At 39.8% G+C, this 27,977-nt stretch overlaps 2 protein-coding genes across 5 annotated transcripts in view; one reads left to right on the forward strand and one right to left on the reverse strand.

Annotated features, from left to right (window-relative positions):
• The first annotated feature begins 48 nt into the window (after window positions 1-48).
• Window positions 49-19,660, forward strand: cnih1 (cornichon family member 1). 2 transcript variants are annotated; one of them, XM_067991595.1, is made up of 5 exons: window positions 55-179; window positions 832-900; window positions 9,457-9,569; window positions 14,591-14,734; window positions 18,320-19,660. In XM_067991595.1, exons 1-5 carry the CDS (start codon window positions 99-101, stop codon window positions 18,345-18,347), a joined length of 435 nt encoding a protein of 144 aa, XP_067847696.1. In that variant the 5' UTR covers window positions 55-98; the 3' UTR covers window positions 18,348-19,660. The 2 variants fall into 2 exon arrangements, with proteins under 2 accessions (XP_067847697.1, XP_067847696.1); XM_067991596.1 differs by lacking the exons at window positions 14,591-14,734; window positions 18,320-19,660 and adding an exon at window positions 9,738-10,298 and having other exon boundaries at window positions 49-179.
• cdkn3 (cyclin dependent kinase inhibitor 3) overlaps window positions 12,041-27,977 on the reverse strand; it is a 33,453-nt gene continuing 17,516 nt past the window's right edge. For 2 of the 3 annotated variants that reach the window (XM_067991593.1, XM_067991592.1), the window contains 3 exons: window positions 26,752-26,783; window positions 25,104-25,207; window positions 20,852-21,430 (listed from right to left, as the gene is read on the reverse strand). In XM_067991593.1, the coding sequence (XP_067847694.1) occupies window positions 21,341-21,430; window positions 25,104-25,207; window positions 26,752-26,783 (226 nt within the window). In that variant the 3' untranslated portion in view covers window positions 20,852-21,340. Of the gene's footprint in view, window positions 12,122-20,851; window positions 21,431-25,103; window positions 25,208-26,751; window positions 26,784-27,977 lie in introns of those variants that run through there. The other variant, XM_067991594.1, reaches the window with a different exon arrangement.

The following is a 27,977-nucleotide window of genomic DNA, read 5'->3' on the forward strand; positions in this document are numbered from 1 at the left end:
GAGCTTGGGAGAAAGGACTGGTGCGTAACGACGTGCTGACGTTGGCTGGTTCAATGACTGTGCCCGGCCGCTGCGCTGCTTGTCTGCCCTGATCCAAGATGGCGTTTACATTTGCGGCCTTTTGTTACATGTTGGCGCTGCTCCTCACCGCCGCCCTCATATTTTTTGCCATTTGGCATGTGAGTATCAGATTATTCCGCTTTTATATCTGCGCCGTTGTTATGGACCGTTCTTTTGAAAACGTGATTTCTTTTGGATAAATGTGGGAGGAGAGAAGCTGCTCTCGGTTGATTTGCCGGTTGGCTCGGCGGTTTGTGACTGCCGTCAGGCCCGAGGTGGGGAGGAGGGGGTTGCCCCACAGACTCTCAAGCTAAGACACCGATTTTCCACCTTCTCAGTAAATTATTTCGGAAATATTTTCTTATTCAGACCTTGTTACTTAAAACGACCTTAGGTTGAGGTGCGATCACTCTCCTTGAATGGAGCTGAGAACACATAGAATTGAATGAATCGATCAGTTTGGGATTATTGTTGCCACAGTCTGTGCAAATTGGCTTCAACATCCCGATTAATTCAGTACCGTATGGTCAGCTTTTCCAAATGGAAGGCTAGTTATTACAGCTTTTTGGATGCGTGCAACGGGGATGCAATTTAATATTTTTGTATTTAAAAGCTTTATTAAGAAGAGCGGTGCACGGTATATATTTAAATCAGATTCACCTTTATTTGGTTAAATATTCTAATCAACCAACGGTTTGTGAAATTGCAAATATTCAGGATAAGACATTAGCGAAGACGTAATTATGCTGTACCGTTAATATTCTTTTCCAGATTATAGCATTTGATGAATTGAAGACGGACTACAAGAATCCTATAGACCAATGTAATACACTCAATCCTGTAAGTTATTGCGGGGTGATTTTGATTATTTATGAACAGTTTGTTTTGCTTTTTATCTAAACGTTCCGTTTTCTCTGCCTGGAGAACAGTTTTTCTTTGAGTCTATTGTTTCACGCTTGCTTCATTTTTGTATTCTGACTGTTGTTAATCTACAGTGATCTTGTCAGCTGTCGTACTAACATTCTTTCAATCTGCTTTTGTCATTTTTTTCGGCACAAAGACAGTTGTAAAGGTCAAAAAGATTAAAAGAGTCAAAATGGCATTTAAGGTTTGTACTAATTTCTAGTTAAAATGCCTTTCATTTTAAAACTTTTTCTTGGGGTCATATGTGAACGTCTTTCAGGTCATAATTGACAATCTGTAGCAGTAAAATCAAGAATAATTCATTCACTTTTATTTGAAAAAAAATTGCTGTTTTATTACTGTAATGAAATAAATGCCTGTAGTACAGGGGGTAGTACAATAAAAGTTTAACACGTATGCCATTTCTATGGGCTGATTGTATATGAGTGAATAATTTGGAACTATATAATCTGAATAAAATTTGAAATTGATAAATGCAGTTTATATTAAGTACAGAATTGTTGTAAATTTTAACAGTAAAACAAATTCAGTAGAATTACTAAAGATGCACAAAATCAAATGTTGAGGTCACTTAACTGAAAGACTATTGTAAATGACCCAGCCCAGCATCATCAAACATAACCCATTTTTGTGCATACAGTGGAACATTTAGTTATTGTTGCTGATAAATATTCATTTTAATATTGAGACTCTGGTGGACAGTCTTTCAAGAAATGAAAAGATATTTTCAGAAAGCACATAAATTATTTATGAAAATATCAGTCTTTTAATTTTTAATTTATTGGCTGAAACTCTTTTGTTCACAAGATTAAAGATAATTATGGGTGCCAGAGTCCAATTAACCAATCTTCTTTCATCCATGCAGAAAGACTTTCAAGTCCCCCACCTCCCCATCTCTATCTGGAGGTTCATTCCATCTGTTCCATGCCTTTTACTAGTTTGAGCCCATGACCCCTCACCCTACTTTTGCAGTTCAGTTTGAAATAATTTTTCAGATTAACTTTCTCCATACTGTTTAATATCTTACATACCTCTAGAAGATTACTCCTGCATCACCTTTCTTCATAATTCACCCCTCTAACATTAGAGATCAGCTTCTTAGCTCTCCTGCATACTGCCTCTAGTGCCTGAACCTTATGTCTTTGTGTCCAGAACTGGAAACAGTACTCAAGGTGTGGTGTAATCAGAGCACTATAGAGTTAAAGCATGACTTCCTCTGACTTGTACTCTTATTGTTCTAGAAATATAATTCAGCATTCTATTAGCTTTGTTGATTGCTGCTCTGCTTCGGTTGGACATACTGACTGTTGAGTCTACTGAGACACCTTGGTCTCTATCAACCTCATCCTTTCCTATTTCATCATCATCCATGGAGTGTGTGTGTCACCCATTTTTCCTTCCTATGTGCAGTACCTTACACTTGTCTGCATTAAATTTCATCTGCCATTGTTCTGCCCAGTTAGATATTTTGTCCAATACATTTTGTAATTTCTGAACCCCCTCATCCAAATCCACTGCCCTCTTAATTTGGTATCATAATCAAATTTGACCAATTTGCATTGAGTTTCTGAATCCAAGTCATTGATGTAGATTAGAAATTGCATTTTTCAATAGAATACTTTTCAAAATTTAATTTTAAATTTGTCTCGATATAAGAATTAGTATCATGAGATTTTACATTGACAGGAGCAATCGGATGTTAGACTAAGTGGAGGAAAAATTAGAATTTCAGTGGCTTATGTATCACCAAATGTGAACACATGACTATCTACTTTGCTCAAACCACTTCACTGTGGACCATTTGCTAATGGAACGAATAGCTGCTCTGTTGTACATAGCTGCATGTCTTCGAGCAGAATCTTATTGCTGTAAATATGTATCAAACATTTTTTAAAGCACTTTAATTTAAGATATGTATCAAGTGCAGCTATTTAACATTTCAGGATTGCATATTTGTATAATTATTTTTGGTGTACCTTCTAGCAGTTTTAAAAAAAACTTTAAATTTTCCACCACCTATTTGCTTTAATCAAAGTTAAACCTCAACCTGCATTTATGCTGCTCATCCAACCAAGAAGGTATTCAGTTCAACTTGTGGCGATCATTATAGGTACAGACTACCCTCAAGGAATTGTGCTTGAATAATTGGGGAGGGATCTTTTGATGATGAGCTTTCTCCCAGAAGAAGCTCGGGTGCTAGGATCACCTACGACTAGTTTAAGTTGGGCCTTTCTAATTAGAATCCAGTAGTGTTTGTAATTGCTGTGCTGTTCTTGAGTTCAAATTCCACCGTTGCAGTTTGAGAACTTTATATTCAGTTTGAAATAAATTTGCGAATAAAAAGCTGTAATCAGTAAAAGTGACCATGAAGCTGTCAGAATGTCGTATTAAACCCAACTACATCTACAAGATGCACTGCACCAACTCGCCAAGGCTTCTTCGACAGCACCTCCCAAACCCACGACCTCTACCACCTAGAAGGACAAGGACAAGGGCAGCAGGCGCATTGGAACACCACCACCTGCATGTTCCCCTCCAAGTCACACACCATCCCGACTTGGAAATATATTGCCGTTCCTTTGTCGTCGTTGGGTCAAAATCCTGGCACTCCCTACCTAACAGCACTGTGGGAGTACCTTCACCACATGGACTGCAGGCAGGCGGCTCACCACCACCTCCTTAAGGGCAATTAGGGATGGGCAATAAATGCTGGCCTTGCCAGCGACGTCCACATCCCATGAATGAATTAAAAAAAAACACAACTGGTTCACTGTTTTCTTTGCCCAGTCTGACCTATATGTGACTCCGGTCCCACACCAACATGGTTGACTCTTAACTGTCCTCTGAAGTGGCCTAAGCAAGCGACTCGGTTGTACCAAACTGCTACATCAGGGCATCTAGGGCTGGGCAATAAATTCTGCCTTTGCGAGCGGCACCCACATCCTGAATGTGAATTTAGAAAAAATCTCTTGGTCACCTTGGTCATCCTATTTTTTCCTCCAGTTTTTTTTCTTCACCATTTTTCTTCCTGAAGAAAGGGACTTGTATAGAGTTTCAGTTTCACGGTTGATGGTAGTTTATTTTAGTACCTCATCCAAGCAGTTATTGATGTGTGAGTGTGTACAATCAGCATCAGTGGGTTTGAGGTCATTACAGATGAGCCTGATCCAGCCTTCATATGGTGTTTTTTTATGAACTTCCAGGATGTTTACCATTTTTCTTTCTCTCTGAAGCCAGCTGTAGTACCCTCACTGTTTCCATTGCGAAGAATGGTCTGTTTTACAGTGTCCTAACATGCAGTGCATTCACTCACTGAACCACTACTTGCATCTTTCTGCCTTTTTGGGTAAAGAGACGGCTCTTAGACATGGATTTAGAATTTTGTGCAATATTTCATTGAGTAGTAGTGATGAATTTTCAGAAGTTTTTTTAAGTTTGTATCCCCATCCATTCAACCCCACCCAAACTGCTTGCAGCCCAGGCTCCTACTGGTTAAAAGACAGGTGAGAAAGCAGTGAAAGTGATACACATTTTAAAAGAAACTTATCTAAATTTATAATATCTAGCATTGAGACTGATGTTACAATATTGGTGAACCATTAGATTTCCTGATAGTAAATAGCTTCATTTGATATTGTAATTAAAGCAGGGCAGAGGTAGACACTATTGATCTTTTGTGACTTGCTAGGCTGTGAAATCTGTCCTCATTAGCATCTTTTTGCCTATTCACATTTTGCATTTTGGCATCCCTATATATGCTGAAATGACTAGGGTTTCTGCTCGACCCCTAGGCTTGCTATAGTTTCCTAGATATTGGGCTGGTAAAAATCCATAGCAGTTTGTAGGGAGCGAGGGCTTTTTATGTGAGTGATTGTTGATGATAAATCTGAGGAGAATATGAAGTAAAAATGTAACATAGATTTAATGTTTTAATATTTCCTAATGCGTTCGCACAGACACTATAGACGCTTTAATTTGGTTACTGTAACTGCTGAGAGAGGTTCTCAGCTATCTTTCTCCGTATTGGAGGAAATGCATGTTATTTGCCTGTGTTGAATGCACTTCAAAAGATGGATGAGTTAGCATTGTTAAGGTGGACTGCTGAATGAGTAGGATCTGTTAAGTCTAACATAGTATTGTTCATGAGCTGCTACCACACCTGCCTATCTGATCCCTTAATTTAGTTATGGGACAGAGGGTGAATGCACAGCTTTCATACACTCTTGTCCAGAAAGGTGGTGGTGTTTAAAACATTTCTTTCCTGACCGCCAGAAGGAAACACAGCTAATCATTTAGGATTGCCAGCCAAGTGATGGCAAAGTAACCATACATGTTTATGAAAAGGGACAGGAAAAGAACAACTGGTCCATCTAGATGTGGTGCAGCCTACATGCACCATTGATCCAGTCCTCAATCATGCAATCTTCTGGGAGAGGCAAAATAAGAGAAAAGGCATTGGGCCAATTTAGGAAAAAATTCTGGGAAGATTCTCTCTAACCCCAGGAGGAAATCAAACCAGCTCAAGGAGGCTGAATTAACTGATGATACCAGTGACTTTGAGCTTCACCTACCTTTCCAAACCTCGAGATGTCTTCCACTTGCAGAAAGTTGCTTAGTTTCACACTTGTAAATATTGATATTGGGAAAATCTGTCAGGATAATTGTTGCCTTAGAACCATTCTGTGATTGACAGTTGTATTTAATATGGAGACCAGACAGGCTTTTCTCTTCCTTTCTCTCTCTCTCTTACTCTCTCTCCTCCCCCTTTCTCTCTCTCACTCTCTCTCTCTCTCTCTCTCTCCTCCCCCTTCTCTCTCTCTCTTACTCTCTCTCCTCCCCCTTCTCTCTCTCTCTTACTCTCTCTCCTCCCCCTTCTCTCTCTCTTACTCTCTCCTCCCCTTCTCTCTCTCTTACTCTCTCTCCTCCCCCTTCTCTCTCTCTCTTACTCTCTCTCCTCCCCTTCTCTCTCACTCTCTCTCCTCTCCCTTCTCTCTCTCTTACTCTCTCTCCTCCCCCTTCTCTCTCTCTTACTCTCTCTCCTCCCCCTTCTCTCTCTCACTCTCTCTCCTCCCCCTTCTCTCTCTCTCTCTTACTCACTCTCCTCCCCTTCTCTCTCTCTCTTACTCTCTCTCCTCCCCTTCTCTCTCTTACTCTCTCTCCTCCCCCTTCTCTCTTACTCTCTCTCCTCCCCCTTTTACTCTCTCTCTCCCCCCTTCTCTCTCTCGCCCGCCTGCATAGCCTGAATAGTGCACTTTGTTTTGACGGTGTTCAGTGCCATAGGAGGTCAATTAGATTATATAAAATTTTGAGAGCATCTGTAAACCTCCTAATTCAAAATACATACCACCTTAATTGTAAAATGACTTCATGCGTGTGTGTGTGTGTGTGTGTATTACATGATAAAGCTTTTAAAAAAAAAATATTCGTAACTGGAAAAAAACAGAAACCAGGATATCTTGCAGAATCTGACATTCCACTTGGCAATTTTGACTCAGTTTGTATAAATCTTAATCCTTGCCTTAATATACAGCTACCTAAATATTAAAGCATTTCCTCTGGTCTTTGTTTGCTAGTTGAAAGAATACTCATAGTTTTTGCTCAACAATGTTCTCTGTACTTATCTTTCAAAAATCCTCTTGTGGAACACTCATTAGATATGAAGGTCTGCCTTTTTGAACTACTGCAGCGTAGGCTAAATTGCATTTAAACAAGACCACAGAAAAGTTAGGTAATATATTGTACCACTTCTTTGACCAAGCTTTTGGTCACCTACTTAATATCTCCTTATGTGGCATCAGTGTCAAATTTTGTTTGATAATGTTGCAGTGAAGCACTGTGGGACATTTTACTATATTATAGTGCTGTATAAATGCAACTTGTTGTATGATACAGTAAAAACTTGATTATCTGCCTTCATGATCAGACTGAGCTGGGAGAACAGCTGGAGTTGGGTCCAAGAGACCAGCAGGGGTCAAGGCAACAGGGCAGAGGACCAGCACAGATCGGGACCAGTGGCCTGTTGAGAAATCAGCAGCAGTCAGCAATCTGATTAAATAAATGCTTTTAACAAACCTTCTACATAATATTACTTAAACCATTTATGTACAGGTAAAAATATCATGTGACCTCTTCAGTATACTTTTAACTAATGCAAATTAGGTATGGTAGTATAATGCTGGACTAGCAACAAATAGGGCTTGAGAATTCAAATCCTGTAAATTGTGAAATTGAATTCAATAAATCTGGTAATTTGTGGGCTAGCACTGGAAAAATGACCATGAAAGCTTCCAGATGGTTGTTAAAAACTCAACTGGTTCATCACTGTCCTTCAGGGAAGAGAAATTGCCACCCCTACTCATTCTAGACTACAGATGACTCCAGCCCCACACTACGTGGTTTACTGTTAATGCCCTCAGGGCAATGTGGATGGACAATAAATACCACCTTACCAGTGTGTCCCACATCCCAAAAACAATTTTTTTTAAAAAAGCTTACACTAATTTATGTTCTGTGTGCTGAAACTAAACTTTCACTGTTTGAAATGTTAAAAAAAGTTAAGCATTGCACTCTGTTTTCCATACAGTTGAACCTATATTATCTGCCAATTCCTATTTTTCTGGATTTGGGGGCGTCCCTTCCATTATGGCATTAATCATAATTCCACTGTGCTTGCTCTCTTTCAAACCAAATTTAGAAAAATGGAATGGAGTGTTTGGAAGTAACCATTTCATCTTGGCAAATTGTAACCTTCATTGTGTAAAATGACCCACACTACAGACTGTTTCTATCATGAAAACTAAAGATTGCTCTGTGAATATGGGTGCAGGACAAGATTACACAACATTCTGATGTGATGTGTATTGTGACGCTGAGGCAATCTTAACAGTTCCCTAGTGGATGTGACCCCATGGCAAAAAACGTCCTTAAATTGGTAATTTCACTCTGGTACTCCACTAAAGGTGACTGATGTGAGAAGCAGAATGATTAACACAGGTGCACTAAGGGTGCTCTTCTGTGTAGAGGCTAAAGAATACTGTTGGGCAGAATAAAGGGAACTTTGCTCTTTAGCTGATCTACTGTGCCTGACTTAGGAATGCTTGGTATTGACATTGGGAGACAAAATTGCAAAAATATTCCACTTGTCGGCACTGTCATCCTTCATTTTGATGAGTACATAATTCACCTCCAAAAATTTGAAGGGGAGAAAAAATGATTCTAAATTTAAAAAAAATTCTGAACACTTCTCTTTCCTTGTTTTCTCTTTTCCATCCTCTATTTTTATTTTAGCTTTACAAATTTTTAAAAAAAAACTTGAAGCATTAGACCTTTGTTCCTGAGCCCACAAATCCTGCCAATTGAGGGTCAGAAGTTTGAAGATTGACGTGATTGCAGGCCAGTCAGCTCTTGACGTGGTTTTTTTCTAGTGTCAAATTTAAAATCTGATCACTCAACGAGTTATTTTGTTTGCTTCTTAGTTGTACCTGGATGAGACCTTGTTGGTAGTGCTCTAAGGATTAAGGTTCATTAAGAACAAGCTGCAATATTAGAGATTACAGATGTCTTAACTATTTTAGAAGGTAGCAACAGAATTACCAATTTCCATTACCTTGCATGCTGTATGGATGCTACACGTCTTGCTTTACTCCAAACTGCTGTTCCTGTTTGTGCTTTGTAACAACTACATCATTTGAATGAGATTTTTTGTTAGAATTATTCCACTCAGTGTGCTGCTCCTATTGTTCTGACATGCTTGCCTCTCATCAGAAGTACATGGGTGCACTAAGGCTGCTCTTCTCATCAGATGTACAACTTGGATAGGACATAGAAAAATATTCTGAAGAAATATTTATTAATTTTTACATTTTTAGTTGAAAGAGACATTTTTGTTTATCTTCCTTAGATTCTATGCAGTTATCTTTTTTTATCTGTATCCGATATGATCTATTTCTTTTCCCCCATATTGTAATCAGTGTTGAGAAATGACACTTTCCATGGAACTTAGCAGAGTAAAGTACCTCCACTTCCCAACACAACCATTCCTGAGATTTTTGAGAATGTCAATTTGGGGCTAATTACTGCTGGATTATGATTGGTATTATGGATTTGCATCCATTAGGAACTGGATTGAGACTGTTCAAATGTTTACTTGGAATTCATGGAGCCAACAGATAAAAGAAACTTTCATTCCCTTAGACTGGTTGGATTTGAACCCAGGTCTCAGAGGTAAAAGTGCAGTGTTTTAATATGCTGTGTTACAGAGTACCAGATGTGGAACTTTTGAGAATTATCCCATTGTACTCAAAAGAAACCCTGTTGAAATTGTCCATTGCTTTGGTGACTCTGAAACATTGGTACAATGGGATATCTTTTGATTTAAAAAAAAACATTTTTAATAGGTTGATTTTTTTTTTGCCAGGATATAAGTGTAAGCAAGTGTAGTAAAACATACTAATTTTAAGATTTTTTTTTCAGCTGGTACTTCCCGAGTACCTCATCCATGCCTTCTTCTGTGTCATGTTTCTCTGTGCAGCAGAGTGGCTTACACTGGGTCTCAATATGCCATTGCTGGGCTACCATATTTGGAGGTAAGTAGCTTATTGTCTGCCATTTTCTATCTAATGTGTTTTCAGCTTTTTTCTTGAATAGATAATTGAATTTATCATGCTAAATATACATCAGCTGTCTTGTAGTTTATTTGCAACCAAAGTTGTACTTTAAGTTCTGTCTCTACATTCTGTGTATTTTTCCTTAAGCCTAGCACAAGATCTCTCCTATTTATAAGCACATTGGAATACTGAAATTCTGAAAACTTGGATGTTGGACAGAGAGACACCTGATGTCACGCCAGAATGAATAAAGTTTGCTTTATGAAAATTTGATAATTGAGCTTATTCTGATACCCAATGAATTCAATCTAGCAATAATTCTTGACACATCTGTCATTAAAATGGCTGTAAATATGCAAAACCTGGTGAGAGAGTACATAATCTTCATCAATTAAGATTGTTTCAAATTGAACATTCCTGATTAGCATACCTGGCAAATTTAACATTACTGAAATGTTCAATTAGGCTGCAAAGTCACAATAGACTTTTACAGAGACAAACTGGGTCTGTGTGTCAATGATGCCCAGAAAAGAAATGGAAACAAATAATCTGAATAATATATGGGACATATGACCTGCTGACCTCTCTTTATTTGAAGCAATAATATAATGTACTAAACATAATGGAGGACAGCTGATTCCACAACTTAAATAACTGCATGTACTTTCTGGCAGCAGGTTGCAATATTATTTTGTCTACAGAAAATTAAAAATTCAAACACGATTAGATGCTAGCACTTGACTTGATGCTCTGCTTACTAAAACGCACAGATATGATTGAGTCTTCTACTACGTTGTGAGGTCAGTGAACCAGGAAGCAATTGGCTGAAGGCTTATTACTCTTGTGAATAATAGGTATTGCAGCCTACAAACCCAGAATTACCAGTAGCTTTTTCAAAATCCATCTTTTGTAGATGGAATCATCGGAAATACATACTGTAAGAAGCAGCACAAGTGTTGAAACAAATGCTTACCATGGCAGTAAATGCATGTAAATCCATATTTTCATGTCAGAAATTTATAGCTGCTTTTAAATTCACACATTAATTGCCACAGAGTTTCATAATTTTAAAGGTGTCCTCGCAAGAAAACTTAAATTTTCTAGCACCCTATCACGTCTCAAATATCCCAAAACACTTCAGAAAAAACAAATAAATACAGTCACTATTGTTATGTAGGCAAACATTGCAGCCAATTTGTACACCGCAAAGTCCCATAAACAGCAACAAGATAAATAAAGAGTTGATCTATTTTTGGTGGTGTTGGTCGAGAAATGAATGTTGGTGAGCATACCAGGAAAACTCAGCTCTCCAGATAGTGCAATGGAATCTGTACACGTCCATGTGAACTGGCAGACTGTTTAATGTCTCATCTGAAGGACTCCTTTGGCACTACACTAAAGTGCTGGCCCAGATTATGTGTTCATTTGGAGGTAGAATTACTGATACTAATCCTGTGCTTGATTGTGTACTTCTTACTTTCCATATATAGTATCTGTTGCATTCCAAATGTTGCACTTTATTCAGTTGCGATTTATTAGTGTTTTATGCAATTTTCAAAGAAGTGTAGAAAAAGAGAAAGAAAACTGATTATCTCTTGCTATTTTAGCTGGTCTTGAGACATCCTAGAGAGGGCTTTTGTGATAACAAGGGGAGCTAAGTAAATGCCAATCTAGAGAGACTTCTAACAACAATAATTAGCCTCTAAATTTACTTTGGGACCTAATTAGACCACTTCCCCCAAGGATGCCTGACCCATGGCCTTTAAGAAGACATGCCAGTTTAGCATCTAAAATTATAACCATGCTTCAGACCCCAGACTACCCATGAGCAATACCATGGGGGTTCAGTTATGATATATTTAGTGGGGGGGTGTGCAGAGAATAACCTGCATGTCCTCTGATAATACCAGCATTTTAAAAGTGAAGCAGTGTGCTTGAATATATTTCTCTTCTCCCTCCCCAAAATAGTGTGGGCTCGCAATGTTCCCTATTTACTATTTGATTATGTTGTACTTTAAATACTATCTTAATTTTTAAATTTTGTTTTTCAAAGTGAAATTTAACTCCAAGTATTGAAGGAATGAAACAGATGGCCCAAAGTAAAGTTTACATTCCCAGCATTTATAGCTAAGTATCAGTATCAAATTGAAGCAGTGAAGTAAGAGTCAGAGAAAAATTTGGTCTGATGAACAGTTGATGTCTTTTCTGAAAATGAAAGTTAATTAAGACTGTTAATACATATAGAATGTAGTAATTTGAGCATTTTTGAACAGATTTAAAAAAAAATATGCACTCCATTTAAATGTTTCCTGAAACAGTATACTATACAGATAATGTAATACGTTTTGGAACTGTGATCTGACGATGACATTTCAAGTAAGCGGTATAAAGCAATAACATTTTAGGTCCAACAACATAACACACTTTTTAGCTGTTCGAGGCTTACCAGAAGCATGAGGAAGACAACCCAGTGAATCTTGCTTCAGTCTTCATTGAGGAGTTCAAAGAAACTTGCTTGGTTCTCTGCAAACCTGTGGTAGGCATACATGGAGGATTATCACAAGATGTCATCAAGTCTGGATGCTTTTTTAAAATTAATTGCTCCTTCCATCAACAAAAGGAACACGGTGACCCCATTATTCAGTTTGTTGAATAGACGTCCAGGGTTGCTGAGTAGTTACAGAATTGATGTATATAACGGGTGAGGAGTGACTTATTGTTTGCATAGGGAGTTGGATGGCTTCCAGAGAGCTGCACATAGGCATGACTGGCTTCCAGAGAGCCACAAATCATTGGTCAGAAACGGTAAGAAAAGTTATTTGGCAGAAACCTGGACTTCTATGAACATTGTCTCTTCCCCCCCCCCCCCCCCATCCAGTAATTGGATTAATCCAAAAAAGAACCTGTTTGTCTATGGCCATGATTGTGATCCACGGCTATTACCGAGCATCAATTATGCATATCAGACATGGGGAACCTCTGTTTCATTGGTTCATACAGAAACACCTGCAAAGAAATGTTCAGAGCCAGCTAGATTGTTGGGACGGTGGAGTACACATCCAACTTGATGAACCTAAAAAAAAAGGCAAGATGAATGACCTAAAGAATTAATAGGTGGCATGCTGCGATGCTGCATCATGTTGGATACGAACTTAAGCATTGAAAAAGAATAGGCCATTCGGCTCATCAAGGCTGATCTTTCCACAGACCAGGTGCAATCTACTCCATCTGTTTAATTTCCCATGGGGAACGACCTGCACAAATGCTCAGGATCCCCAAAGGAATCAAGCAAACTCCAGAATATCTGCTAATTCCCACATTTCCAGTACTCGGCCATGGCTCGGTGGCTGTTTCTAGCCCCAGCAGCGCAGGAATCATTATATTCTGTGGAATACAACTACTACTGATAATTTGAAGTCATTTTTTCTGCTAAAGGTTTTGAATTATCTAATAATTGGAATTAAGCAATGTAAATAATACAAAGTGTGAATTTAGTGCTAAAAAATTGAATTATCAGAGATATTTGAACTATGAGGAGTAGATTTCATTTGTCATCCCATTTTCTACTTATCTCCATATCCTTCCCTGTCCACTACCCTTTAGCATGGTGGGAGTGACAAGAGAGAATAATTATTTGGAGGAGACTGGTTCAAATTTCTATAAATGCAAGTAGGTGCTGTTACTGCAAGTCAAATAACCTGTTCTTAGTTTCCCCATGTGTGCTTCTCCAGCATCTTGGATACCAGAACCATGTCTTTTCCCTTTCAAAAAAAAATCCAATAAAAACAAGCTCAGCTTTGTGAATTTCTCAGCTTATATAAAACCTAAGTCCAAGAATCATCCTTGGTCTCTGAACCCTCTCATCATTTGATGCATCATGATTCATCAATGTCAGCAACAACTTGTACCTTTTTAATGTAAGACCCCAAAGCGCTTCACAAATGGGTTTATTTGAAGATGGAACAGGTGTAGGCCATTCAGCCTCCCGAGCCTATTCTGCCATTCAATAAGATCATGGCTGACCTGTCCCTCGACGCTATTTATCTGCCTTTGATCCATATCCCTTGATACCTTTCCCTAATAAAAATCTATCAGTCTTGAAAATTTCAATTGACCTAGCATGCACAGCCTTTTGGGGGAAATAATTCCACATTTCTACTACCCTTTGTGTGGAAAAAGTGCTTCCTGATTTCACTTCTGAATGGTCTAGCTCTAATTTTAATACGTGCCCCCTTGATTCTCCCACCAGAGGAAACAAGTACTCTGTCTACTCTATCGTGTCCGTTTATCATTTTAAGCACCTCAATTAGGTCACCCCTCAACTTTCTAAATTCAAGGAAATACAACCCTTGATTGCTAAAAATCTCTCAGTATTCTGATGATTTATACAATGTGTGGCTATGGTTATGTGAATACTCAGAAGCTGACTTCTTTCCATTAACTGATGAAGATGAGTAAAACAAGTGTTCTGGTCCCTCTTTTATTCCAGACTACGAACAAAGCCAAATATAGTAATACTCTTGGGAACACCCTGACAGTTTCTTGAAAACTTGTGATCTGAGGCACTTTCTAAAAAAGATGCTATTATGTGTTTGATTTATGGTTTTCTAAACAAAGTGAAGAAGAATTATTTTACTTCCATTATTGTCTGAATAGTTGTGCATCAGTTTTTCAATGAGAGTCACAAAGCCAGTTTATATCCAAAATATTTATTTTTTCCAATTTTATTGAGTTTACCTATCAAATTGCTTTTTAAATTATTAAATTAAATAATGCAATGAAATGAGATGAATTTTCTACGTAGTCCACAAAGTTACTTTTATGGCTGTTGTTCCTTATTTTGTATTGAGCCCGTGCTTTATAAATGATCTGTAAACAGTCTGCTCAATTCTAAGCTTAATCATATGTTGATCACTTTTGCATTTAATAATAGAAAAGGTGACTTTTTCACAAGTTAATTGACTACATTCCGTTTTAATCAAAAAAAATTCTATTTGCAGGTACATGACTAGACCAGTAATGAGCGTTCCAGGTCTCTATGATCCAACCACTATTATGAATGCTGATATACTAGCATACTGTCAGAAGGAAGGGTGGTGCAAACTAGCATTCTACCTGTTGTCTTTTTTTTACTACCTATATGGGTAAGTTAATACAAAGGTGAATTATATTTTTATGACTATTTTCTCATTTTTACCACTGACATTTGTGTACCACACTTTAATTATAAATATCCATAGTATAGTAAATTTAGAATGACTTGGACGCTTTTTAAGTACTAAACTTAAGGTATCGGGATTCTTGCTTGTTCTCAGACAAGACAATATTTTTTAATTGAGAAACTTAGGTGAAGAACCAAGACTGTCACTGCAGATTAAAAAGAATAGAAGATGAGATAAAATGAGAAATAATGGTTGGGTAATGTTAAGCTCGGGTTTTAAAACCCTATAGAAGGAAGGAGAGCTGAGGAAGTTAATGGAGTTCCTGAGTTTTGAGGTCCCAGGAAACGAAGAGCTGAAGTAGAAGACTGGGCAATGAATCAATTTCAAGACCGAGGGGAGGCAAAAAGTGTACAGGATGACATACTTGGAATTAAGAAGGAACAAAAGGAAAAAGTTAGAGGGATAATGACCATAGTAATAATGATAAAATACAGACAAAAAAATTGCATTGGAGGGAGAATGATTAGAAATGCAGGAGAGAGAAAGATTACCTATCAGATTTCTTGTATCCCATCCAGAAGCATTGAAAAGGTGGTAGAAGAGCCTTTTTAAATCTTGGGATGTGTACAGAAAGTCTGCATTCATTGCCCATCCCCAAGAAGGAAGTGGTGGGCATTTTCCTTGAACCACTGTAGTCCTTGAGATGGTGCTCCCACAAGAGTGTTAGATAGCTATTTCCAGGATTCTGACCTAGAGGTGATATCCAAGAATGGGTGGTGTGTGACTTGGAGGAGAACATTGCTGCTCTTGATTCTGGCAATAGAGGTCACAGGAGGGATGTATTGTCAAAGTAACCTTGGTGAGTTGCTGTAGTGCATCTTACAGATTGTACATAATGCAGCCACGGTTTGTCGGTGATGGATATTGAGTCCAGTGCTTAGTTGCAGCTATAGCCATCCAGGCGAGTGGTAAGTATTCCATCACATTCCTGACTTGAGCCTTGTGGATAATGGAGAGGCTTTGAGGGGAGTCATATCTGATGCAAAGGAAGATGCTCGTGGTTTGAGATGAACCACCCAGCCTCTGTCCTGCTCTTGTAGCCACTATACTTATGTGGCTAGTCCAGTTTGGCTTCTGAAAAATGGTGACTCCCAGGATGTTTATGGTGGAGGAACTCAGCAATGATGGTGCCATTGAAGGTCATGGGGAGGTGGCTTGTTCTCTTGTTCAAGATGGTTATTACCACCATTTATCAGCCCAAATCTGGATTTTATCCAAGTTCTATTGTAGGCTGTCATGTGCTGCTTCATTATCAGAGGAGTTGTGAATGGAGTACACGGGAATTGTCAGCAAACAGCCACACTCTTGGCCTTATGATCAAGGAAACGTCATTGCTGAAACAGTTGAAGATGGTTGGGCTGAGGATGCTTCCCTGAGGAACAGTGATATCCTGGGACCATGGTGACTGGCCTCTGACAACCACAGCCACCATCCTTTGCATCAGGTGTGATTCCAGCCATTGGAGGGGTTTCCCCATGACCCCTATTAACTTAAGTTTTGCTCGGGTTCTTTGATGCTATACTCAAGTCAAATGCTGCCTTGATGTTGCACACATCTCTCCTCTGGCATTCAGCTCGTGTCTTTGTCTGGATCAAGGCTGTCATGTAGTCTGACGCTGAGTGGTTCTGGTGGAACCCGAACTGAGCATCAGCGAGCAGGTTATTGCTCAGTAGGTATTGTGTGATGGCATTATTGATAACTCCTTCCAATACTTTACTGATGATTAGGAGGAGGCTGATATGGTGGTAAATGGCTGGTATAGATTTGTCCTGTTTTGTGTGGATAGGACATATCTGGGTGATCTTACATATTCAGGTAGAAGCCACTGTCATAGCTCTACTGGAACAGCTTGGCTAGCAATTAACTCTGGTGCACAGGTCTTCAGTACATCCGGAATCGTTTTGGGGCCTATACCTTTTGCTGTGTCCATTGCACTCAGCTGCTTCTTACTGACATGTGGGGTGAACAGAATTGCTAGAGACTGGTATCTACGATGGAAAACTCGGAAGAAGACTAAGTTGGATCATTACTTCTGGCTGAAGACACTTGCAAAAACTTCAGTCACGTCTCTTGCACTCAAGTGATGGGTCAGACCAGGTTGACACCACATATGGGACAGCATTCAAGTTTTGGACAAGTTAGGGCTTTATCAATGATGAAGAGTTGTTGAAGGAAAAAGTGTTTGGCATGAAAGTGGAATCTAAGCTGCTTAGAGGTATCTTCAGCAGTGGAAGAGATATGCGAGTTTCATTTGAGAGAGGAGAGTGAATCTGAATAAGATGAGGCACTAATAATTGGGTCATCAAAGGTAAGATGTGTTAACCATTGGAAGGATTTGTAAGAGATGGTGGGAAGCTGTTAATGAAGAATTGAAAGAAACAAGTATTTTATTGCCTTAGTAAAAGACATGGAGAAGATCAAACCACTGCACTGTGAGGAATGAAGATTGGGAGTACTGAAATAAGTTAATGAATAGAGTGGATAAGGTTGGATAGTGAGTGAAGGAGGTCATTCCTATGGAGAAAGAACAGAGTTGGTGAGGGTGTAGAGCCCTAGGGTAATCCTGATGGAAAGAGAGGATGTGCTATCAGGTACAGCACATAGAGCAATGTAGGTGAAATTAGATATCCATGAACGTAACTCATGGAAGACTCATGTGGTTGCTTGTTTAGAAGTGCACAGTTCCAGGCCCATCAAAGGCTTTGGAAATGTCACGTGAGGCAGCAACTGAGGAGAAAGAAACAGAGTTAACGTTTCAGGTCGAAGACCTTTTGTCAGACCTGAAACATTAGGATGAATACAGGCAAATTTCCAAGAAGAGGGAAGGCTGGACTGGGAATAAAAGACTGAAATGTTTCGACTTCTCCACAGATGCTGCCTCATTTGCTGAGCTTTTCCAGCATTTTCTGTGTTTATTTCAGGTTTCCAGCATTTGCAGTATTTTGCTTGTGATAAATGACTCACTAGAGTGTACAAGAGTAGAGTTGTAGAGGTGAATAACAGACAAAAAGATCACCAGTAGAACCTGAAGGAGATACAGAAAACTATACTGGCAATTGTGGTTTAGGCTACAACTTTCAGGATGAAAGACCAACTTCCATAACTTTAGACAGTAGTTGAGATTAGGGATGGGCAATAAATGCTGGCCTAGCCAGCGATGCCCACATCCCATGAATGAATTTTTAAAAAAAGATGGAATGGTTATAGGGGTCGCCTTTCTTAGGATGAATAGAGGCAAATTTCCAAGAAGAGGGAAGGGTGGACTGGAATAAAAGACTGAAGAGACAGCATAAGTCAAGGGTAAGTTCAGAACCACATAGCTTGAGGACATTAGGAGGGATATCATCAGAACTGTATTCCAGAGAGCAGAGGTTATTGAATCTCCCCACAGCTATTCATTTGGTTACTGTTAATGTACTTTTAAAACTTATAAATTGAATCAATAGTAGTTTTTATTTCATTTTGGCAGATTTAACATGGTAGATTTTTAACAATTTTGTTTTGCAGCATGATCTATGTGCTGGTGAGTTCTTAAAATAACAGTTGTAAGATCCAGTGAAGTTGTTGACTCCATGCAAGGAACACAAGGATGTTGGTGGTTTTCAAGAACTTGGGTTCATCTACAGAACTTGTTGCTCACCAGCTATGACCTGCTTAATATGTATTCAAATTAAATGCTTTCCCTCACTTTTCATGGACATTTTGCCTCCAGAGTTTATAGTTTTCTGCCGATATAAGAAATGATTTCTGTAATTTGCCTTGACCCAAAACGCAGAAGAATTACGTTTGTACTTTATGTATGAAAATCAAATCAATAATTACAGATTACGTTTTAAACATAAAATTGAAGTTGCACTCCTATTTGATGCTATTTACAAATAACAAAGGTATATTATGTAAAAAATGATGTAACCATGCCCAAATGTGTTAAAATGTGTCTAGTTCAGACAAATGACCAGAGGATGAATCCAGATATTCTGTTTGCACAGCTAAACCTCATTGGATACCAGTTTACGTTTTTAGTAAATTTAACTTTTATAGTTTTTCACTTTGTAGAAAGAGAATTTATTTTAAAACGGCTAGATGTTGTACTCGCAGGAGAAATGACGGATATAACCAGTGACAGTCATACTTTGCATGGGAAAGGGATCCATTTGTGTAAAAGAACTTCAGTTTGCATATTCTGCAAAGTGACATTTATTTTAAGTAAACTTTTGTTTGGAAACATTTGCTTGTGAAGACTGTTTTAGCTCTGGTGATGGTGCCAAATACTCCATGTTGATTCGGCCTGTATATTTAAACAGTAAAAGCTGAAGTATAGTAGAACCTCATAACAAATTTGGTTATTTTGAGCCTCATTATAAAACTTTTTCTCATGTTTGAGGTTCAAAAAACATAAACCCCATTTTCAGAATAGTTTTGTTAATCTGAAGTTTGTAATAATGAGGTTCACGAGTATCACTAGTTGTGGTGCAATACAGCTGTATGTTTTTCTGTACAAAATCCTGCAAATAAAATGCTTGAATATAAATTAACAAACGTTAAAACGTGTGCTGATGGCTGTTTTAATGTTAATAGTATAATTTGCAGTTTTCAGTTTTGAAAAAGCTGTTTAATTTGAATTGGAGAAAGCAAAATTATATGTTTAGATGAATCACAGGCAATAATACTGACACGTAAATGGCTTGGGTAATATACAAGGGGCTTGGTGTTGTGTTTTGTACAATATTGCAAATATCTGTTAGCACATCGAGACTTACACTTTGTTTAAGGATGGACTACATAACATTTTGATGCAAAGATACAGCTGTAAATGGAAAAATTGATTAAAGACTGTTTACCAACCAGTTTCTATATGTCATAGTACTGTATATTTTGTGAGTGGTTCTACTCAAAACATAACTCAGTTGTACCTTTTTGTGCTTATGTTCCTATGGCTGTCCTTTTTTATTTCTCATTTGTGAACTTTATGGCAAAGTTGTGTGCAACGAAAATGATCTTGCAAGAAGTGTGATGGTGAGTCTTGTGAATATACTGGCACGTGTTACATCAATGGATAATATGAAGTACTGTCCCGCACCTCTGAAATGACCACCCAATTAAAAGTCAAACAGAAATACCAAGGATAAACCTCTTCTGCACTGAAAGCATAACCATTTCTCAGCAATTTAGTTGCCTAAATAGGTTCCGACAAAGAGCCCAAGTATGAAACCGCACATTTGGATATAATGTCCTAGCAACTTTATTTATTGGGATAAGATCCTATTATAAGTGTTATATCTTTATGATGTGTGGAGAAATACCAATAGAAATACAAATTTTTTCATTGCTATGTTATGTGATTTTGTGATTGCTGTATCATGTGATTTTTATTCCATAGGCTGCATTTAGCCAATGAGCTACAAATGTTGCCCACATGTAGACATAATTCATTGCTCTTAACAGATGATCTGGTAATTTATTTAATTCTTGTTTGTGGGACCTTGTGTGTAGATTGGCTGCTGTGTTTCCTACATTATAACAGTGACTACATTTCAAAGTACTTCATTAGTTGTAAAGAGCTTTGGATGTCCTGAGGTTATGAAAGGCTCTATATAAATGCAAGTTCTTTACTGCAGGCTGTACAAAGCCACACTAGTCAACAAGAGACCTAAACCAACGCATTGAAATGGTCTCTGCACTCAGAGTTCTATGACTTGACAAAACTTGTGTTTTCAAAACAGTGAAAGGAAGTTGGCTTCCATAACGTCGTGCTCCCACAATGCTGGTAAGTAGGAAGTTCCAGGATTTTGACTCTGCAGCAATGAAACGGTAAGATCCCTGTCCCTCTAGGTGATGGAAGTCGTGGATTTGTGAGGTGCTGCTGAAGAAGCTACGGCTAGTTGCTGCAGTGTATCGTGTAGAAGTTGTGCTAAAATTTAATACTCCAACTAAGGCCTAACCAGTGATTTATAGTGTCCAATTCTAGGCACCACACTTTAGGAAGGATGTCAAGGCCTTGGAGAGGGTGCAGAGGAGATTTACTAAAATGGTACTAGGGTTGCGGGACTTCAGTTACACAGAGACTAGAGAAGCTGGGGTTATTCTCCTTAGAGCAGAAATGGTTACGGGAAGATTTAATAGGTTTTCAAAATCATGAAGGGTTTTGATAGAGTAAATAAGGAGAAACTGTTTCCAGTGGCAGAAGGGTCAGTAACCAGAGGATACAGATTTAAGGTAATTGGCAAAAGAACCAACGGCAAGATGAGATTTTTTTTTATGCAGCAAGTTATGATCTAGAATGCACTGCCTGAAACAGTGGAGGAAGCAGCTTCAATAATCCCTTTCAAAAGGGAATTAGATAAATACTTGAAAGTGAAAAATTTGCAGGGCTTTTAAATAATTTTTTGTTGAGAATGCAACCTTAAAAAGAAGAACCAATATATTTGCATATTGCCATTGTTATTTGTAGAGGTTGGACATTTGTGATATTTATATATGCAATCAATTTACAAAATTACAATCTACAGCCTGAAATTTCTGCAATTTTTATCTTGACACTGATCGTGCTGCAGAGTCGTCTTTTGTTGCCAGGTACATTGCCACATTACCCCGAAAATCGTGTAAGTAGTTGTATTGCTGTCAAACAAACAAAATAATTACAAACACTATTGGTAATTTTCCAGCTTTCCTTAGTAAAGTACACTATTTCCTGAGTACATGAACTCCAATGGCTCTTTGATCCCATTGTGCTTATCCTTCTTGAGCAAGCCTTGATGTAAGTCCATATATGTTCTTGCCAGGTGAGTACAGGATCAGGCTCTACAATGATGCCATCACAGTACCAAAGGGCACCCAGTGCCAGTGAAACCATACCCCAACATGAGTCAATGGGGATGAATTTCCTTGCCACGTCTGGCCCTTTAGCCTTGCTGGAATGGCATAGGAATTTTTCCCAGCAAGGAAACTCGCATGGAAGCCGCTTCTGTCAAAGGGCTGTCCCTGAGTTTGTGTGTTTCTGGAACCTTTCTGCACTCCAATTCTGAGTTACCACTGGTCTCATTTACATGTGTGGAGGGGAGTTTCCTGGACATACCCTATTAATGCATTCAGGATAAGTTACACCTGTTTGACTTCTGCATTGAATACAGAGAATCAGCTGTTAAAGGTGGAAGTGAGGAGTTCCTGTCACAGAAGAGCCTGCAGATTCTTCAGTGAAGATTTCTGAAGGTAAGAAATGTTTAACATCTTTTTTACATTGCATCCTGTCTACAGACCCTTACACTTGCTTCTGACTGCTTCTCAGAGGGTTGGAGTGCTAGCAGATTTGTGGACCCCTACACTTTTTTCCCCACCCCCCAATGTTAGGGGTAGGTATGGAATTCCCTATGGGCACCTATTCTCATGCTTCTAGGTGCACCTGCGTGTCAGGATTACGGGAAGTGGTTGGCTCCTCATGCTGCACTGAAGGGTCATGGCACTCCTCCCTTGGCAGCTGGCTCCTGGCATGGATCTGCTGTTAGCTGCATCTCTAGAGGGTGTTCCTGGGTAGCTTGATCTCACCTGCCAAATTTCACTTGCATAAGCATATGCTGCTGTTCTGAGGGACGGCAGTATCACGCAAGTGTGACTCCTGGGTGGCTTGGTTGTCAGCTTTCTCATATGTCACCTGCTACTGCGGTGGGTTTGCAGAAAGGGAGGGTAGAAGGCAAGAATGGAGCACTTCCCCCTTGGGATTAAGGAGACAGAGAAAGAGGTGGAAGGTTGTGGCTTATTGATGCTTCTTAGGAATATCAGGGGGACAGTGCAGGCGCTCAAGTCAGTAACCTGTTGCCAGCAAGATGCCACCAACCTCACTATCTCCCATGCAAGATCTATATGCCTCCCCACATGTGCCTGACCTTGTCCTTGAAGGGAATGAGGATTTTAAAGGCTGGCCTGCCTTTTGTGGGCATTGTCAATTTCCCCTATAAAGAGAGAGAGGGTAAGGCTAGCAGTTAAGGAGTGGTGGCAAGTCTCGTATCTAAGTTTGCTGAAGACAAAGATTGGTAGCATTGTAAGCAGTGTAGATGAAAACATAAAATTACAAAGGGATATTGATAGATTAGGTGAATGGGCAAAATTGTGGCAAATGGAATTCAATGCAGACAAATGTGAGGTCATCCACTTTGGATCAAAAAAGGATAGAACAGGATACTTTCTAAATGGTAAAAAGTTAAAAACTGGATGTCCTAAGGGACTTTGGGGTTCAGGTACAGAAAATAATCAAGAAGGCTAATGGAATGCTGGCCTTTATATCTAGAGGACTAGAGTACAAGGGGGCAGAAGTTATGCTACAGCTATACAAAACCCTGGTTAGACCGCACCTGGAGTACTGTGAGCAGTTCTGGGCACCGCACCTTCGGAAGGACATACTGGCCTTGGAGGGAGTGCAGCGTAGGTTTACTAGAATGATACCCGCACTTCAAGGGTTAAGTTACGAGGAGAGATTACACAAATTGGGGTTGTATTCTCTGGAGTTTCGAAGGTTAAGGGGTGATCTGATCGAAGTTTATAAGATATTAAGGGGAATGGATAGAGAGAAACTATTTCTGCTGGTTGGGGATTCTAGGAGTAGGGGGGCACAGTCTAAAAGTTAGAGCCAGACCTTTCAGGAGCGAGATTAGAAAACATTTCTACAAAGGGTGGTAGAAGTTTGGAACTCTCTTCCACAAACGACAATTGATACTAGCTCAATTGCTAAATTTAAATGTGAGATAGATAGCTTTTTGGCAACCAAAGGTATTAAGGGATATGGGCCAAAGGCAGGTATATGGAGCTAGATCACAGATCAGCCATGATCTTATCAAATGGCGGAGTAGGCATGAGGGGCTGAATGGCCTACTCCTGTTCCTATGTGGTATGGAAGAACAGGAGTAAATAGAGGGGTGGTGTGAGGGTGTTAAAGTGGAGGAAGGGGATTTGGGGTTGTGCAAGGCCATTATTATGTGTTAGGGGAGCGGGAGCTGTGTAGCCATAGCCCAGGATAGGGTGTTGGAAGCAGCCTTAAGCAGAGAGCATTGTGTAGGGTTAGTTGTAGAAGTAGTGCTTTAAGAAGGTGAAGTGTGTGTTGGTGCTCAGAGTAGGCAAGGAAGAAAAGAGAGATGGGTGCAGTATATTGCTATGCTGAGGATGTGGAACTTTATGCAGCACGGTTCTTCAGTCCTGGCGTGAGGGAATTGGCAGTCAGTTTCAGAGCCACCTCCCTCCAGGTAGCAGGCGTGGTAATTCTGGGTGCCTATATGGCACCCACACCCAGGAGTCCGTTTGTCCTTTCTACAATGCTCCCCTGGAGGTCTAAATGAGTGAAGTTGTACGTTGTTCTCCTCTGGCTTAGTGACATGCCCTGCTACACTTTGGGCATAGATGGCACTTGAATATCCATAGTTCTGTCCAAGTGTAATAATAAATACTGTAAGATATGCAGTAAAGTAATTTGAGAGAGAAATGAAAGAGGTAACCAGTATTCCTGCCTTACTACCTTGTCCACCAACTATTCTGCTGAAAAGTACATAAAAGGCTGCATGGAGGTTTCCTGTTGCTTCAGCTGCTTGTGCCGGTTTTACACATGTTTGCACCAATGGATATGGAAATGAGCATAACCAGGAAACTTTTGTTAATTTCACTCCAGAGGCCAGCAGCAGATGTTACATTCTTTTTTCAATAAAAGGTGCAATAGCGCTGGAAATCACATTGAAGGTTTTTGGGCAGAAAACTGATCAGTTCGGGAGCCTCATTTTAATAATTGTGCCGAGCTGCTGGCACCTGTCATACTTCCAGAGGCAGCTTGCTTGTATGGCCTGATCCAATTTGGGCCGTCTGCCTTGCAGGCAGCTTCCTTAAGGTAAATCCTATAAAGGGGTGGGGGAGAGAAGAGAAAGGCAGAAGATGACTGGGGAGGGGGAGGAGATAATTATTATCATGGGCTGGCAGTGGCCCTCTGGAGTGCTGTGGTTAGGCTGCAGCAATCTACTAATCTACCGGAGCAGGCTAAGCCCTATTGAATTTTTCTAAGGGGTCCTTAAACACATGTTAGGCCCCTGATTAGCAGGGACCTAATGCCTGTTGAAGGCAGCCGCCCAGGACTCCTGAAAATTGTCCGAAGCCAATATGGCCCTGCAATCTTGTTCATTTTAGCTATGTTTTCTGTCTGGAAAATGGGCACAAGGACCAATTTCTACCCCATGACTTTAGGAAAGATGGGGAGTAAACTGGTTAAAAAGAAAATATAAAGCACAAATGAGCAATTTTTTGAGACAAATTTCAACTTTACCTTCACTGTTTGTATTGCTCCAGCTCCTCTTAATTTACGAAGAAGGTCAATTGCTTCTTCTGGCAGCATGGTCTCAGACAGCTGAAGTAGAAGACATGCTGCAACTAGGAGACACAATTTAGGAAGGAAACATGCAAGGAAGTTATGCTAAATCTTTATAAATACTGGTTAGGCCTCAGCTGGAGTATTGTGTTCAATTCTGGGCATCACACTTTAGGAAGGATATCGATGCTGAAGAGATTTACTAGAATGGTGCCTGGGATGAGGGACTTCAGTTATGTGGAGTGACTGGAGAAGCTGGGGTTGTTCTTTGTTTTTTTTATTTGTTCATGGGATGTGGGAGTAGCTGGCGAGGCTGGCATTTATTGCCCATCCCTAATTGCCATTGAGAAGGTGGTGGTGAGCCGCCGCCTTGAACCGCTGCAGTCTGTGTGGTGACTATTCTCCCACAGTGCTGTTAGGAAGGGAGTTCCAGGATTTTGACCCAGCGACGATGAGAGAACGGCGATATATTTCCAAGTCGGGATGGTGTGTGACTTGGAGGGGAACGTGCAGGTGGTGTTGTTCCCATGTGCCTGCTGCCCATGTCCTTCTAGGTGGTAGAGGTCGCGGGTTTGGGAGGTGTTGTCTAATAAGCCTTAGCGAGTTGCTGCAGTGCATCCTGTGGATGGTACACACTGTGTGCCGGTGATGAAGGGAGTGAATGTTTAGGGTGGTGGATGGGGTGCCAATCAAGTGGGCTGCTTTATCTTGGATGGTGTCAAACTTCGAGTGTTGTTGGAGCTGCACTCATCCAAGCAAGTGGAGAGTATTCCATCACACTCCTGACATGTGCCTTGTAGATGGTGGAAAGGCTTTGGGGAGTCAGGAGGTGAGTCACTCGCCGCAGAATACCCAGCCTCTGACCTCCTCTTGCAGCCACAGTATTTATATGGCTGGTCCAGTTAAGTTTCTGGTCGATGGTGACCCCCAGGATGTTGATGGTGGGGTAATGCCAATGAATATCAAGGGGAGGTGGTTAGACTCTCTTGTTGGAGATGGTCATTGCCTGACACATATCTGGCACGAATGTTACTTGCCATTTATGAGCCCAAGCTTGGATGTTGTCCATGTCTTGCTGCATGCGGGCTCGGACTGCTTCGTTATTTGAGGGGTTGCGAATGGAACTGTGCAATCATCAGCGAACATTCGCATTTAGAACAGAGAAGGTTAAGGGGAGATTTGAAAGAGTAAATAAAGAGAAACAATTTCCAGTGGTAGAAGGGTCGGTAACCCGAGGACACAGATTTAAGGTGATTGGCAAAAGAGCCAGAGGTGACATGAAGAAACATTTCTTTAAGCAATAATGATCTGGAATGCACTGCCTGAAAGGGTGGTGGAAGCAGATTCAATAGTTACTTTCAAAAGGGTAAATACTTGAAGGGAAAAAATTTACTGGGCTATGGGGAAAGGGACTAATTGGATAGCTCATTCAAAGAGCCGGCATAGGCACAATGGGCTGAATGGCCTCCTACTATGATAAATTGTGTTACTAATCTGATTAAATGCCATACCTCAGTTGAACAAGCACTCCTTAATTTTGCTTAGTTTGGGGGGAAAAGGAAAGTTTATAAAAAATGGAAAAACAGAAGCAAAATTCTACACTTACTTAGACATGAGCATCCAAGGCCTCCATAACATCTGCAAAGTAATTACAGAAAGTGGTGCAAGAAAATGGTTCAGATTCTGGTTTAAAAGTTCTTCATGCACTGCATCAATACTATCAAAGATTATTTTTGGCATAGAATATGCAAATAAGTTTATTGGCTGGGTACTTTAAGCAACTGTCAAGAATCAAGAACACTTCAACATCTGCAATTGTTTGGTGCACTGAGAACATGGATAATCCCAACTCTAATATTGTGAATTCAGTTGTCAAGACTAGATTCAAACCCAAATTTTTCCCATCATAATGGCTGACTTCGGGGTGGGATTCTACTGCAGGTGGAAAATAGGGATCTAAGTTGAGGCTCGTACTGGAAGTTCTTGTCCTAAAATAGGCATGTATATTTAAATGAGGTGGCAATGAGATGGTGATTTACAGGTCACATTTTACATAATTATTACTGAGCTTTCTATCATGTCCAGATTACAAGGGGGCAGAAGTTATGCTGCAGCTATACAAAACCCTGGTTAGATCGCACCTGGAGTACTGTGAGCAGTTCTGGGCACCGCACCTTCGGAAGGACATACTGGCCTTGGAGGGAGTGCAGCGTAGGTTTACTAGAATGATACCCGCACTTCAAGGGTTAAGTTATGAGGAGAGATTACACAAATTGGGGTTGTATTCTCTAGAGTTTAGAAGGTTAAGGGGTGATCTGATCGAAGTTTATAAGATATTAAGGGGAATGGATAGGGTGGATAGAGAGAAACTATTTCCGCTGGTTGGGGATTTTAGGAGTAGGGGGCACAGTCTAAAAATTAGAGCCAGACCTTTCAGGAGCGAGATTAGAAAACGTTTCTACACAAAGGGTGGTAGAAGTTTGGAACTCTCTTCCGCAAACGGCAATTGATACTAGCTCAATTGCTAAATTTAAATCTGAGATAGATAGCTTTTTGGCAACTAAAAGGTATTAAGGGATATGGGCCAAAGGCAGGTATATGGAGTTAGATCACAGATCAGCCATGATCTTATCAAATGGCGGAGCAGGCACGAGGGGCTGAATGGCCTACTCCTGTTCCTATGTCCATATAAAATACCCATCCATTTTTGCTTAGCAGTAAGGTAAATTGGATTCAAATGACCCAGCCAGTATTATAGAAAGATTTATAGAAAAGCTTATTTCTCAGATGATTTTTTGTTTCTTGCTAACAACTGCTTCACCATCTATGTGC

Source organism: Heptranchias perlo, chromosome 10 (genome assembly GCF_035084215.1).
Source record: "Heptranchias perlo isolate sHepPer1 chromosome 10, sHepPer1.hap1, whole genome shotgun sequence".
Taxonomy (NCBI): domain Eukaryota; kingdom Metazoa; phylum Chordata; class Chondrichthyes; order Hexanchiformes; family Hexanchidae; genus Heptranchias; species Heptranchias perlo.